The 15033-nt window shown below is 40.4% G+C and overlaps 1 protein-coding gene across 1 annotated transcript; it reads left to right on the top strand.

Moving 5' to 3' along the window:
• Positions 1–4590: 4590 nt before the first annotated feature.
• On the top strand, positions 4591–10656 carry LOC146304873 (sodium/myo-inositol cotransporter-like). The gene is made up of 5 exons (XM_084713307.1): positions 4591–4726; positions 7491–8592; positions 8708–8903; positions 9126–9253; positions 9338–10656. The coding sequence occupies exons 2-5, from the start codon at positions 7953–7955 to the stop codon at positions 10582–10584; spliced, it is 2211 nt and encodes a 736-aa protein (XP_084569433.1). The 5' UTR covers positions 4591–4726; positions 7491–7952; the 3' UTR covers positions 10585–10656.
• The last annotated feature ends 4377 nt before the right edge of the window (positions 10657–15033 follow it).

Below are 15033 nucleotides of genomic sequence, written 5' to 3'. Positions count from 1 at the left end.
TGGGTTAGAAGAATAGCGCCCTCCTCCTCCTCCTCCTCCTTCTTCTCTGCTGCAGATAAATCCCTTCTTCCATCCTGCAGATTCACGCCAGATCTGATATAGTGGCACCAGGGTTCCCCATTGACCCCCTGTAGAGCCCTTATGGACCTCCCATTTGATTAAACATCATTTTATTTAGGAAAAAACATCATGTAATCATAATATCAAGTGCAATACAATAAAGTTATTTAAACCAGATGTTGAGTTGAGGCCCCTTTACAAGACAGACTCTCAACGACATAGTTCAGCATTTTATGATTACCTGTTTTGTTACCTGGACAGCGCCAGGCTCAATGTTTTCCTACTTCCAGTCTTTGTGCTAAGCAAAAAGTTAAGCAAAAAGTTTACAAAAGCAAGCACACCCAAGCATGATGCAAACTTTGTGCTGGACCAAAGTACGTCAAAAAAGTAATGTTTCAATTATCTTGACCCTTTCAGTATGGCTGAACACGCTAAAAAAAAATGTGGATTTATTCATCCTGTATTATGTCTAACTTTAGTGGATCATAACATATCGGGTATAGAAGTAATCTGCGGAGGATCTGGTTCAAGATGAGACCAAACTTCTTTATGGATGTCAGTTTTTTTGCGGCTAAAGCTGTGGCAGGCGGTTTATTTTGGTGTCATTGGGTAAAAATTCCATAATAACCTTTGAACATATTCTAATTCAATTAGTCTGAGAGAAAACTATAATTCAGCTATGGGCAAAAAGTACCTAAATCCGAGGGTGGAGCATCTGGACATCTGTAACTAGACTTTTAGATGGCTAAAACACAAAGGGTGACGTTCAAACTAAAGTATGGTTGCGTCCTTTTAAACGTCTTTAAAGTGGTTGTTGGTTGGTAATCCAGCCCTGGGTGGAACACAACATAAAATTCTGTGTATTCTGTGTAAGAAAGTTACTTCAGCAACGAATACATGAAGATCTAACGTTCAAGATTGTTTCTGTTTGCTTTCACACCGTTGCAGAGTCATTAGTGTTTTTGTAATTCAGGATTTTCCGGGATTGTGCTGTTCCTCTTCACGATGCAGCATTAAAACTCCCGCAGCCTCGAGCAGCTGTTTAGTCGTGTTTAGCTGTTTGTCTCCGTCTGTCAATCAGACGAGCGCGCGCAGGAATGCAGGAGTCTTGGCGGACTCACAGGGACGCCGAGGGATGAGATTAAATATAGTCTGTAAAAAGTATCTTTTTATCTGATGTTTTGGTTTCCCTCAGTAGGGATACCCGTTTGTGTGTGTTTGATTGACAGTGTGGGAGCTTGAAAATTCAAGTCAGTATTTCACTATAAAAATGGCCCATTAATATTTGATGGGTAAAGAAAAGAGCCTCGCCTCTCTTGCTCAGTCTTTGTGGAGAGAGACTCTTGAGTTTAAAGAGCAGTGGGGAAGCAGAAACACATTTTAGAGCACTGACGCAGGAGCCGAGGATTATAAAACTATTTTAACAGTATGTAATGTACTGCTGTCAATTTACAACGTGGAAGTCATTTGATGGAGCAAACATTTCAGAGGGCAGAGACACTTCAGTTAAATAAAAACAGGAGGATTCAGAGCGAAGAGCTAGTGGTGTTGTTTGTTCAGTGGAAGAGTGACGCCATCTACAGGCTAACAGAAAAGCTGTCATCTAACTTTACTGCAGTAGTCGTTCCTGAGCACATGCACGACTGGGTGACAAATCAAAGTTCAAAAGTGTCTCAGCGAGAGCAGGGCGACTTCAGTTCTCCCTGACATAGATCCCCCAAGGTTCCTCATCCTTTACTGGAGGCCTGACAAGCTTTCCAGACTGAGATCTGGTGACTGTGAAGGCCTTTTTCCAGAAAAAGGTAGCAAAAGCCCCAAAGTTCGCTGCATATCCATGTTTTAAGGAATTTGTGCCAAAGTACAAAGTTAACTTAGAAGAAGTTTGTGACCTTCCTTGTCTTCTTGCTCAGTACAGTCTTTCATATATGACTTACTGTTGTGCTTTACAGGTAACTGAGAAGTTCTTAATAATTAAGGGGCACTAAGGTAAATAAGACATGCCTTTCCAGTGGTCAGGACATGATAAAGTGCCTTCTAAAGTGTCCTTCCAGTGGACAAAATGTAGTAAAGTTTCCTCTGGAGTGTCCTTGACCTCTCACCTGTGGGAACCCGAGATTTGAGAACACGCCCACTTTGTGCTAATCCCATGCAGTACGAGCAAAAAGCATGGAGTTTTTTGCACGCAATATAAATGTGTTATGTTACGGAAACGGTTTTGAAACGTCATAAATTGGGTCTGCAACTTTTTAATAAATGAGGCCTGCAGTGGAAACTTTATTAAAATACTTTTGCTAAAACAAGTTTACAGTTAGAGAAGTATTTTACGACCTTTTCATTTGATTACACAAACTGCATAACTGAGATGAAAATGAAAAAAAGGAACTTGGTGTCCTGATGTGTCTGCAGCCACAAATTATCATTACAAATTTTAACCAAACGCACCAGCACTGATTCTGTTTGAGCACGTCACGTTTGGTTTCTCGTCACATGCACAGGTCGGTCAGGAGCTCCTAAAAAGGACACACTGTGTGGTTGTTGGTATTTTTGCATATGAGTTCACTGCACAGACCATCAGTTTTTATATGTAGCAGAAGAACAGGGAGTGCATGTTTGTATAATTTATATTTCTGCAAGAAACTGAGAATTTCAGTCTTATTGTTTTATCTTTCTTGTGCAGGTTGCACCACCTAATGGCTGAATAACACAACAGCAATGTTATACTGTGAAATACAGGGTACTTGAATGTTTTATTCACACAGTGTCTGCAGGCACAGATAAAACATTTTATAAATGTATAGAAAATATATGATTTTTTTACCTAGATTAAATAAAAATAATTTATCTGATAGAGGCAGCAGGGACACAGAGCATGGCTGTTGTTAGCTGCATTTTGCTGGTGGTTTCTGAGGTGGAGGAAATATCTGAGTCTCTTGCTCGTCAAATTACAAGAGTATTTAGTTATGGAAAGGTCCTGCAGTGATTTAGCCGGTTAGCTAGCTCATGTGATAAGGATGCATGGGTATACTTTTGTCAGGGCTGTGTAAATTAAAGGCTTTGGGTTTTTTTGTTTTTGTTTTTACAAATCAGCTGATTTGTCTTTGCTATATTGGGTGTATCTTCAGACATATTTTAATTTAAATTTAAAACAATTTGAGGAATTCCTCACTGAAATGGCACACATCGCTGTATTTTTCTTTTTTCAGATGGAGAGGTCTCAAAATTTCAAGAGATCTGACACATGTAAAAGTCACCATGACGACCCGGATGCCCTCCACCGCAGTTTTATGCAGTTTGTGGCCTATAGTTTCCGAAAAGTGCAAAATCATGATGTGTGTGCGGAAAGCAGCACTTTGCTGTGATGGGAAAGTCACTGCTGTCTCGCTAATGGGTAATAGGGTCTTCATGGTGGATACACACAACCTGTGTGTGTGTGTGTACGTGTGTGCACGTGTGTGAAACACCTGCAGATAAAATATTTTGCATACGTTCATCCAGCAACCTGATCAACTGAAGCTGCACAGGCTTGAATGCAAAGTTGCGTTCACACATGTAAACCACAAACACATGTAAACAACATCACACATGCAGACATGCGTCCACAGTGCCAAGTCAGGCAGTGTCCACGTTCTCCTGACTCACACATCATGTGAGCAGGTGGGTTTATAAGTAACAATGTGTATGTTTGTCAGTGTTTGGCTCTTGCATTTAGCATGCACGCTTGGATGTGTGTGTGTATCCGCACATGTGTGTCTGTGCACAGGATGCATGTGAATTCCAAGAGGCTGCACGCTGTGCTTGTCCTATTTGGGAAATGTCCAACTTCTTGTTTCTAAAAAAGCAAATTGCCAGGATGTTCGGTTGACTGATCAAGCCACGTGCTCAGACAAACACAACAAGGTATATCACAAGACACCAGTGGACAAATGGCTGCTGTAACCAGGTAGTTTTGTGCCGAAAACTAACCAAAAAGAGAGATAGCCATAATATGCAAACCAATATGATGAACACACAGGTGTCTAAATGGCTAACGCTTCTGGGTGTGTGGTCTTTCTAATTGCATATCTTAAAAGACAGAAAGTTCAACAGTTTTATGACACACAGCAACTTTCTTGACTTGAACAATTTGAAAAAATATTTTGCCATTCATATTTTTTTCTGAAATAAGGTGGTCCACACGTACATCGCCTCGCTATGAGCTGCTCCCCCTAAATTATAATATAATATTAAAATAAGTGTGGTTATCCTCTCTCAATCACTTGTGCAACATATCATATTTTTAAAATCAGTCAATAAAAATAAACCATATATTTCAGAAGAAATTGAATTTGAGTGAATGCTGTTTGTTTCTGTATTCTCTCCTCAGTAACCTCACATCTTTACTGAAGCAGATGCATCACACACACACCTGCACCTGCGCATCATCATCATCATCATCATCATCATCGTCCGTTTTATCATGATGAGAGCGCGAGCGGCGTGTTACCCCTCCACCCTGCGATGACGCGGCCGGCTGTGGGCGGGGACGGAGGCACGCGCCGTTGTTAATAGGCTGAGGACGGCGCACGCATCACGGCAGTCCGCCCGGTCTTCAACTTCAAACCAGTCAGACAGAAAAACTTTCCTCTACAGAGACAAGAAGACACGGAGGACGACAGCCGTCCAGCAGGTAAAGTCTGCTGTTATAAGCCGTTCATAGAGACTCTATAACGGGACAGTTTACCTGGAAGTTTTTGTGAGGGTCGAAAAGTCGTTTTGAAGTTTAGCCTGTTGTTTGTAATTTATTTGAACACTTTAGTCTATATCCACTGTGAATGTTTGCTAACACATTTAACTGTTGCATCAAAGCAAATTAATGTCACTTATTAAAATTTAAATTAAGGAAACAATTAGAGGCTGAAATAATACAAACAAAACTGGTCACTTTAATGTGCTACTGTAAAGGTTTATTTAAAAATGTGTTACAATACCAGAATTCTGGTAAAATAAACTCTATTTTATTTTATATATATATATATATATTTGGCCCGATACTGGCTTATATTGCTCTATATTGGTAGACATGTTGTCTGATATTTTTTTGTATGGAACATAATGATGTTTTTGTTTTGTTTTTTTCATTTTATTTTTTAGGTTTATAGGCAGCATTTTATGTAGATTTGATCGTTTTTCTTAATTCAACTTTCTTAAAAAGTTGTTTATCATATTTATCAGTGAAAGTTTGCCCCTGTGTCATTTTAGATCTTATATATGTAAATTAAGAATATTGGCTGATATATCAATATCAAATATTTTCACTCCCTAATATCGGCATCATCATTTCCCCCAAAAAAATCCAGTATCAGTCTGTCAACATGTGGTATTAAAAACGTATCTATACTTTTGACAACTTGCTTATTACGATAATATGATGGACAATTAAAAATTAGGGATAACATCGTAAAGCACAGCTTTATAGCCAGCCAACTATGATTATTATAGTATGTTATAGAGAATGGGTTCTTATTATATTCACACTTTGAGTGCTCTAGAAATTACCTTCACACTACAAGTGTTACTGTGATACTAGATAAATTATAGAAATTAAAGCCAGCAAAAACATTTTTTGCTTATAAACTATAGGAACATCATAAAAAAGTACATCATTTCAGTTTCAGTACCACAAAACATGCCTTTGAAATATAAGAGTACTCAATAAATCATAATTAATTAATGATTAAAACCAGCACAACTTCATATTTTATAGGACTTTTATTGTTTTTTCTTATTTTCAAAACTTGACCAGACTTGTTGGAGGTCTCACTGCCTCCCTCCTTTACTAAAGGCAGTTATATAATCCAGCAGCAACACTTAGACTCCAATAGAATAAAAGGCTGTATATTCAGATTCTGTTACATGAAATGAGACAGTGTTTTAGTTTTTAGTTACACTAATGCATCAGAATGGGATTAAAATGCATTCAGATTCCCTTGAAACCCTGCGGCTGAGACGCTGCACCAGTTGTGAATCCTTTAATGGAAAAAGCCGTGCAATGACTGAACTTAACTGCTTGTTACGACGACGCACTGCAGGTCCCAAACTATTTTGACATGGCTCTCCTCATAAATCTTGAAGCAGGAAAAAACTTCAGATACCTTGGAAATGACAAAACCTCTGTTTACCCAGCATTCCCCTCAAGAAGACGGTTAGACTTGTACTAATTATTTAAAATCAATATTGACTCTACTGCAAGTAGCATCAGGAGTAAACCTCTGTATTGGGTCCAGTGTACTCTGGTGAGCAAATGATCACTGATGCTATTGTTCCCAACCGTTTACGCTAGTGAAACATTTTCATGCTGCAGCATGCAGCTAAAATAGACTGAAGATGTGTGGAGAGGGTTTCATTTTCCAAAAAGTTTGTGTGCATTCATACAGTGGAACCCAGCTGTCCTCCACAGACCTCTGCTGAGCAGCAAACATGGGCAACAAACACAAACACCAGCCCTGATGGAGCCCTGATGTCAAGGCTAGCTAACAGAAAATAAACTTGACGTAGGATTTGCTGCTGTAGTAGGTGTTAACATGGTGAATTATACAGAGCTGTAGCTTTGCCAAACAAAAGACTGAAAAGTGCTCTGGCATTTAGTTCTATCTGAAGGAAATTCCCTTAAGGTGAGTCAAATAAACCCTGCTGCAACCTTTTTTAAAAACTCACTTTAAATCACCCATCCCAGTGATGTTGGTCTAATCAGCTCAGCCTTAAAACTAGAGAAGTAACACAGTCTGAGTGACGGCATGAAGCAGCGAGGTTCTTATATTATCCATTCACCTTAAACAGCACTGTTGTCGGTAACATCAAAGCTGCTCCGTTGCTCGAGGACAGCCTGGCAGAAAGGGTTAAACGCTGGCTGCTCCACTTCTCTTCGACTCAGCAGCTGCCTGTCATTCCCAAGCTCCGCCACCCTCTGAAAATGCCACAGAGCGGAGAAAATAATAGGCTTTATGAAAGGCTCTGTTGTGCAGGTGCATCGGAAAGACGAGACGGAGAGGAAAAGAAACATGTTTACACAGCTTGCAGGGATCTTGATATAACCGGGGGTTGTGTTAATAAAAACTTATCCCTCATTTATCAAATTTCCCAAGCCTAATGGACATTTGTTGACATTTTGAAAAACGATTAGCTCCACAGTATATAGTGCAACATTAAAAAATACGAGGAGACTCTCAAACTGTGAGGCGGGAAATTATGGAGTCAAACTAAATTGGATTAAAATGAATTCTGTAGGGAAATAAATAAACAAGTGTTTGTTGTTTCACTAAAAGTCAACTTGTACACTTTTTTATACATTGCGTCCCCAGTTATTGTTAATGATTGATTTTAAGCATCAGAAATGGTGGGAAACTCGTTTTGTAAAGATTAATTTTGTTTGTGCATTTTTGTGTTTGTTGCAGGATCCAGATGACCGTTTTCTTTCGGGGCCTCTGCAGGCAAAACCTAGCGCCAACGCAGAGGCTTTTTGCGAGCTGTCCACCCACAACCTGCATCGATTCCCAAAGCTGAGGTTATCAACAAAGGATCAAAACATTTGAATATTTTCTTAGAATTAGATGTCAATGGAACAAGGGACATTTATCTCAGACTTCCCCTCTATAACTGCTTTATACTGTATAAATGACAATGTGCAGATGACTGTATATTGTGATTTTTTTTTTTTGCCCAGCTGAATAGTAGTTATTGTCCACTGTTTGACCCCCAAAGATCAGATTAAAAAACAGATCTTTGGGCTTAATTTGCACATGCATTTTATGTATATCTAAGATCACAACCAGTCACAAAGTGCAAAGATCCTGCACTTGGACTTTACAGTTCTTTTCTTAAAAAAAAAAAAAAAAAAGCTACAGAAGTGCTCCAACATGGCCGAACAAGCGACCATGGAAGTGGCAGACATCATCGTTGTGGCAATCTATTTCATCCTGGTGGTCGTGATCGGTTTCCTCGCCATGTGGAAAGCCAATCGGAGCACGGTGAGCGGCTACTTCCTCGCTGGTCGCTCCATGAATTGGGCGGCTGTAGGGGCATCTCTGTTTGTGAGCAACATAGGAAGTGAGCATTTCATTGGACTAGCGGGGTCAGGTGCGGCTAGCGGGTTCAGCGTGGCGGCGTGGGAGTTAAATGCTTTATTGTTGCTCCAGTTGTTAGGCTGGGTGTTTATCCCTGTGTATATTCAGTCGGGGGTCTACACCATGCCTGAGTACCTGTCCAAGCGGTACGGCGGGAGGCGACTAAAAGTCTATTTTGCCGCGTTATCTCTTGTCCTGTACATCTTCACCAAGTTGTCCGTGGACCTCTACTCTGGCGCCTTGTTCATTAAGGAATCCTTAGGGTGGAACCTCTATCTGTCAATCATCCTCCTCATTGCCATGACGGCTTTGCTGACGGTCACTGGAGGTCTGGTCGCTGTCATCTACACAGATACAGTCCAGGCGTTCCTCATGATTGCCGGAGCGCTCTGCCTTACAGGAATCAGCCTCTTCAAAGTTGGAGGACTTGAAGGTATTTATGTCCTTTGTGCATTGAAGTAAAACCATTTATACTGTAATAATTAAGCTAAAATTTGATCTGCGTATTATGCCACATGCTAAACCATGTCCTACCATGTCCTTTTAAGGTGTGAGGAGCAAATACATGCAGGCTAGTCCAAACATCACTGCCATCTTGTTGTCTTCACCCAACCTGACGTATTTTGAATCCTGCCGAGCCCACCTGGAACCGAAGCCAGATGCTCTGAAGATCCTACGAGGCCCAAAGGATCCAGACCTGCCTTGGCCCGGTTTCTTATTGGGTCAGACTCCTGCCTCTATTTGGTACTGGTCCAAGTCTTTCTTTCTTTCTGGGCTGATTTCCTAATTGTAGACTTTAATGTGTGAATATTTATGGTCCCCAGAAGATTGATCCCAACCCACTTGGCCTCTGTTCTTGAGCTAGTGTCAAGGTTTTATAAAACAATAATGGAATTACATTCAACTTCAGTTTGATTGTCCAGGTATGAAATTAATTAACTCTAACTGTCCGCCCTGGTGTTCCAGGTACTGGTGTGCAGATCAGGTGATTGTGCAGCGGGTTCTGGCAGCAAAGAACATTGCCCATGCCAAAGGTTCTACTCTGATGGGTGGCTTTCTGAAAATCCTCCCCATGTTCATCATTGTCATCCCAGGTAAAGCCATTAACTGCTTTTTGATCAACTTGCACCTACTGTGGACTCACTAAATGACCGATTTATTTATCACCATGATTCCAGGGATGATTTCCAGGATCCTCTTTGCTGATGAGCTGGCGTGCATCAGCCCAGAACACTGCATGGAAGTGTGCGATTCTCCAGCCGGCTGCAGCAACGTTGCGTACCCGCGGCTCGTCATGTCAGTGATGCCCGTCGGTCTCCGCGGCCTGATGATGGCTGTCATGATCGCGGCTCTGATGAGCGACTTGGACTCGATCTTCAACTCGGCGAGCACCATATTCACGTTGGATATTTACAAGATGCTACGAAAGCAGGTGTCATCCAGGGAGCTGGTAATAGTTGGCAGGTTGTTTGTGGTTTTCATGGTGATCATCAGCATCGCCTGGGTGCCGGTCATCATCAAGATGCAGGGAGGCCAGATGTTCTACTACATCCAAGAAGTATCAGATTACCTTACTCCACCCATAGCTGCCCTCTTCTTGCTTGGCGTCTTGTGGCATAGATGCAATGAAACCGGTGCTTTCTGGGGTGGGATGGTCGGGTTTTCCCTCGGAGCTTTGCGTCTGGTTTTGGCATTTGTGTACCGCGAGCCTCACTGTAACCAGCCAGATGAGCGGCCATCCTTCATCAAAGATGTTCATTTCATGTATGTGGCAGTTATCTTGTTTTGGGTGTCAGCTTTGGTGACTGTGGTTGTGAGTTTGTGCACGCCTCCGCCCAGAAAAGACCAAATCAGAACCACCACTCTGTGGGGGTTAAAAGAGAGAAAGAGGCTAAAACGGCAAGAAAAAGAGGAAAATGGGGAAGCTCTCAATGCTTTGAAGCCTCTAAACCATGCAGTCCCAAATGGAGACAGCTCGCTTGGTAAAGAAAAGTGCCAAGACCACCCAAACAAGCATAATGGCGTTACGGTTAGTCATGACAATGTTCAACCGAGCAATGGTCACGCTATCACTGCCAGTGACATAGCAACCCACTGTCCAATCCAGAATGGCTTCCACTCACAGTTTCCTGATCCGAAAAGTTTAGAAGAGGGAGAAGGGAGAGGAGTTAGGGATGTGGAGGAGGAAGACGAGGGCTGCTTTGGAGGAGGAGGAGAGGAAGGTGGGAGGTGCGTGAGGGCTTTAGAGTGGTTCTGCGGCTTCCAGGAGAAGCCGTCCAAAGCGCAGGAAATCACGATCGAGCAACAGGAGAAGATCGTGGACGAGCTTCTTCATGAACCTCCACGAACCAGAATCATCCTGAACACAGGACTGGTGGTGATTTGCTCTGTCGGGATCTTCCTCTTCACCTATTTCTCCTTGTAGGCTCGGTTAATTCCCAGCAGTGGGCCGCATTTGTCCGTAACCTGCAAACACAAATGGCTCTGAACTTTCAATTATAATTTTGTAAAACTGCGAAAAGCCGCCTGCCTACACAGTAAAGGGTTCTTATTGTCCTTTCTCTCCCTGCAAAATTGGATCTAGAAACTTAAGTAGATTTAGGTGTATAGATATTCTCAGGACAAGGCTTAGGAACCAGATCTTAAAAAGAGGTTTGTTTTTTTAAATAGAACAAATTATTGGTTTGTTGTATATCCTGAAATCTATTTTCTACACTGTATATATGGTTATAGCTGTGATCGGGGGTTCAGTGTCCTTAGTTTGTACGAAGTGTCGTCCGAATTGTTTAAATTCATGTTTAATGGTACGAGCTGTTTATCTTGATGCACTCATGTCTTAATATTTGCACAACTGCAGTGGATGAATTTAGTCTATTTTCTGCCCTGGGAATCTGAGAGCTCATGTTTCTTTTGCTCTGGCGGATGCATCTGGCCACCCTCTATTTCAGACAGATTTCCACCCGTCCTTGATTTTTTTTTTTGTCAGGCCAATCGCAATCGTGGATCTGGAGTTTCCCTCTAGACCTCGTGTCTGGATAATTGAATTGACGACGTTAAACAGGTTCCTTTTAGGATGGTCATATTAATTTTCTTAAAATTTTACACAGTAGTTAGATGTTGGTTGTGACAACAGACCGAAATGGATGGCCACATTTAAGTGATGAAATACTATGTAATTTTATTTTAATAAATTATATTAATTCACTTTTTTCATCAGGAATTTAAGATTTTCATGAACAAAGTTTCTTTCGCTTGTTAACTTCGGGTACTTCGCCGGATTCGTGTATAACAACATTGTGTAAAACACAATGCTGACAAAGTTTTAAAGTTGAATCCTAATATTCTTGAATAGTTTCTGTGTAAAAATCACACAAAATATGATAAAAAAAACACTGTTTTGACCCAATGTGCTGGATGCTAACATGTTAGCATGTACACACAGTCATTACAAAAAGTGTTAGCCCAGAAACTTGAATGTTTTTGTTTTCTTTTTTTTTTTTATTGTGTGTGTGTACAGCTTTGGTAACATATTCTTGATGTTTTCATAATATGGAAATTCATAGTAAATGTGAATTTAATTAAAAATTACAGTGACTATGCTTTTTCATTTTACTGAAAATGTATAAATGATTCTATTTCTTTCTTTCTCTTTTTGTTTTTTCCTCTCAATCTTTTGTAAATTTAAAAGTGTAGCCATTTTTAACACATCAGAACGACCAAACAAACTAATTTTGACGATGTAATGAGGTGCTGACTGATGACATGGTATATATTTTTTAAATCTCTAATTGTATAACACAGCAGTAATCACTGCTTAACTTTGACACCGTTTAGCGCTCAGGTCATCTCTTAATGGAAAAAAACATCTAACCAAACTGGTCATTCTGGTCGACTTAAAGGCCTCCACCCAGATATGTACATAAGGGTTATTTATGTTAACAGTATGCAGCATTCAGGAAGGCCTTGTTTGAACTGATGTGCTTCACGGAGAAGACAGAAGACACACCTTTGTTTATTTATAATGACAGTTACAATCTTAGACATAAAGGTGGTAACAAGGAGAACCACTTTTGATTCCTGATGGAACCTTTTATAAACCTTTTACAAAGGTTCCAGTTGGGTCGCTTTAAGGGTTTCCCACAAAAAAAACCCTCGTGCTCAATTACCCCCTCAATTATGTTGTAAAAAGAATTTTTCAGGGATTAAGGTTACTTTTGACTCTTCGTCTTCTTCTTTGGGATAACTTTTGACCCTAAGCGGCGCCCTCTAGAGCAGTGTTCCCCAACCCTGGTCCTCAGGGACCACTGTCCTGCATGTTTTAGATGTTTCCCTGCTCCAACACACCTGATTCAAATGATCAGCTTGTCGTCAAGCCTCTGCAGACGCCTGACAACAACCTGATGATGTCTGATTGGACAAAGAGTGTGCATATAGTGTGCATATAAGGTATGATTACTATAAATCACGCACTCCCTCATATATTTAGCTCTGGTTCTCGTCACACTTGCATGCAATTTACAAGACATGTTTTGGAAATTTCCCTCATTATCAGCTGCATGTGTTGCCACTTAGTCATTCAGTAGAACTCTAATTTGTGATGTATTAGATAAATGACTAAATGTGAAAATAAATGTTCTGCTTTTAAAGCAGAAGAGCTGAGTTGAAGACAGTCCATGAAGAAGCAGGTCACGGCATGTGAAGCACGCAGGACATACAGTGAAGTATACGACTATTAAAAAAAGCACCACAACAGGCTGACATGCCATCAGTCTTTTGGTTAAGATGACATTAACAACATCCTCTGCCTCGGTGGAAAGTTACAGACTGGTGGTGGAAAGTTACTGAGTAGACACACACACACACACACACACACACACATACACACACACACCCAACAAGCTCAAGGCAAAAAAATGACAGGAATGGTTAGAATTATTATGATTATTTTTTCTGTCTCTGGTGTCCTCAAGTTAATAATCCTACAGGCTGCTGCACAGTTAAGATGTTTTCAGGAAATGTTAGTTTCATAATACAGTGATATCATCAAACAAGACAGGAAACTTATAACAGTGCAAAAGTGATCAAAGCACTTTTTTTTTTACTTGTGCTGAAATAAGTAACATTAGTATAATAACAGTACAACAACCTCCGAGCTAAGAACCCACACGCTGGAACCCTGCCCTGGTCGCTAACAGTACGAATGTTGAAGACAAACTGGCGAGATCTGACAGGTGAACCCAGCCGTGCTTTTGGATATCAGCTAATAAACTGGAGCCCTGGAGGATTTATCTGTAATAAGGCAGAGGCTATTAGCATCTAAGAGTTAGTAGCCATTTGCTCTGAGATAAAATAGCTAATGACTAATAATTTACACCCACACTGCATTGCTTATTAAACCTAACTAAGTGGTGCTGTTGACTAAATCTAACTAAACTGTGACTGAAAAATAAAAAATCCTAAAAAAAGAATAAGTCTAAAAATAAAAATGTCGAGATTAACATCTAGTTTCACATAGGACTCAAACCTCGACCATCATCACCCGGCTGTAACCAGCTACGCAGACTCATAATTAAGATATAATATCATGTAATTTGACTGAATTGTTGTAATTAATGTTGTACCAGCAGTCTATGTGAAGCTCTTAAACTTTAGCAGCTGTTAAAAACCTCGTACCTATACAGAATTTAGGCACAAATAGTTAATGGAAGGTCTGTAACAGCATTCAGCAGTTTATGTTAAATTTGAATGAACTGAATACACATCCTGTGTGTGTGTGAGAGCGGGAAAGTGTAAAATTAGCGACCAAGTGGGAACTAACTATAAACCACAGAAAACACTGTGTGTGTGTGTGTGTGTGTGTGTGTGTGTGTGTGTGTGTGTGTGTGTGTGTGTGTGTGTGTGTTGGAGGGGGATTACAGCTTAAAACCTCCAAGCTAGTTGGAACCGACCATAAACCACATGAAAACATGCGTATATGAGTGTGGAGTATAAGTTTGTGGTTCACAGTTAAAAACCGCTCAGAATTCATCGCACCCCCAGGAAACATGGACAGACAGATGTCGACACAAAACCCCCAAAACACAAATGTTGCGTGAGTCGCTCTGCATCTAGGAAAACTGTGTGAGGGACAGAGAAACCACAACGGAGCAAAAAGAAAAAAAAAAAAACTCCAGCATCTGAAGCAGCAGAGGTTGACAAAGTCCCACTTTTAGTCCCTAATACAGGTAAAGCACCAAAAATGCATATTTCAAACTTCACACCCCCAGTTTGTAACACGAGCTGTTTAGTATAAACTTATAGTTTCCATGCTGGAAATAATAACTGATGACTTCACTATGACACCTCAGGAGTTTAGCTTTATCTTCTTCTTAATTCAATAATAATTTCCCTGAAAGTTGAACTTTGCAACTTTAAGTTGGTGAGTAAGTTGGAATTTATTTTGTTTACCTGCAGACAAGGTGACTTTTTTGCATGCTCTGTTGACATGTTGTGTTTTTACTCTGATAAATGTCAAATGGGTGCAGCTCATTCAAAGCCATGTCTTCTATATCATGTTGTGCACTGTAAAAAATAGAGGCAGTTTAAAATTTCAAGGCGACGTACTGCAGCAGAGTTTTGAGTTTTGAGCCCAGCTCAAGAAGTTTTTTTTGCCCAAACCAAACTAATTAACTTTGTCTTTTTTTAGTGCCTGAAAAATTAAATAGTTTTAATTGAAAATATTGGACTCAAAGCTCAAAAAACTACTTCAGTCCGTTGCCTTGAGTTTGCTCAACTTTTCTTTCTTACAGTGCACCGTGACACTGTGTGAACTGACTGACACTGTGTGAACATCCCTGAGATGCTTTAAAACATGTTTAAACTTGAACATAATGCA

This window comes from Lutjanus erythropterus, chromosome 24 (genome assembly GCF_056507025.1).
Source record: "Lutjanus erythropterus isolate fLutEry1 chromosome 24, fLutEry1.hap2, whole genome shotgun sequence".
Lineage (NCBI taxonomy): Eukaryota > Metazoa > Chordata > Actinopteri > Lutjaniformes > Lutjanidae > Lutjanus > Lutjanus erythropterus.
This window is presented reverse-complemented; position numbering and strand designations above follow the sequence as displayed.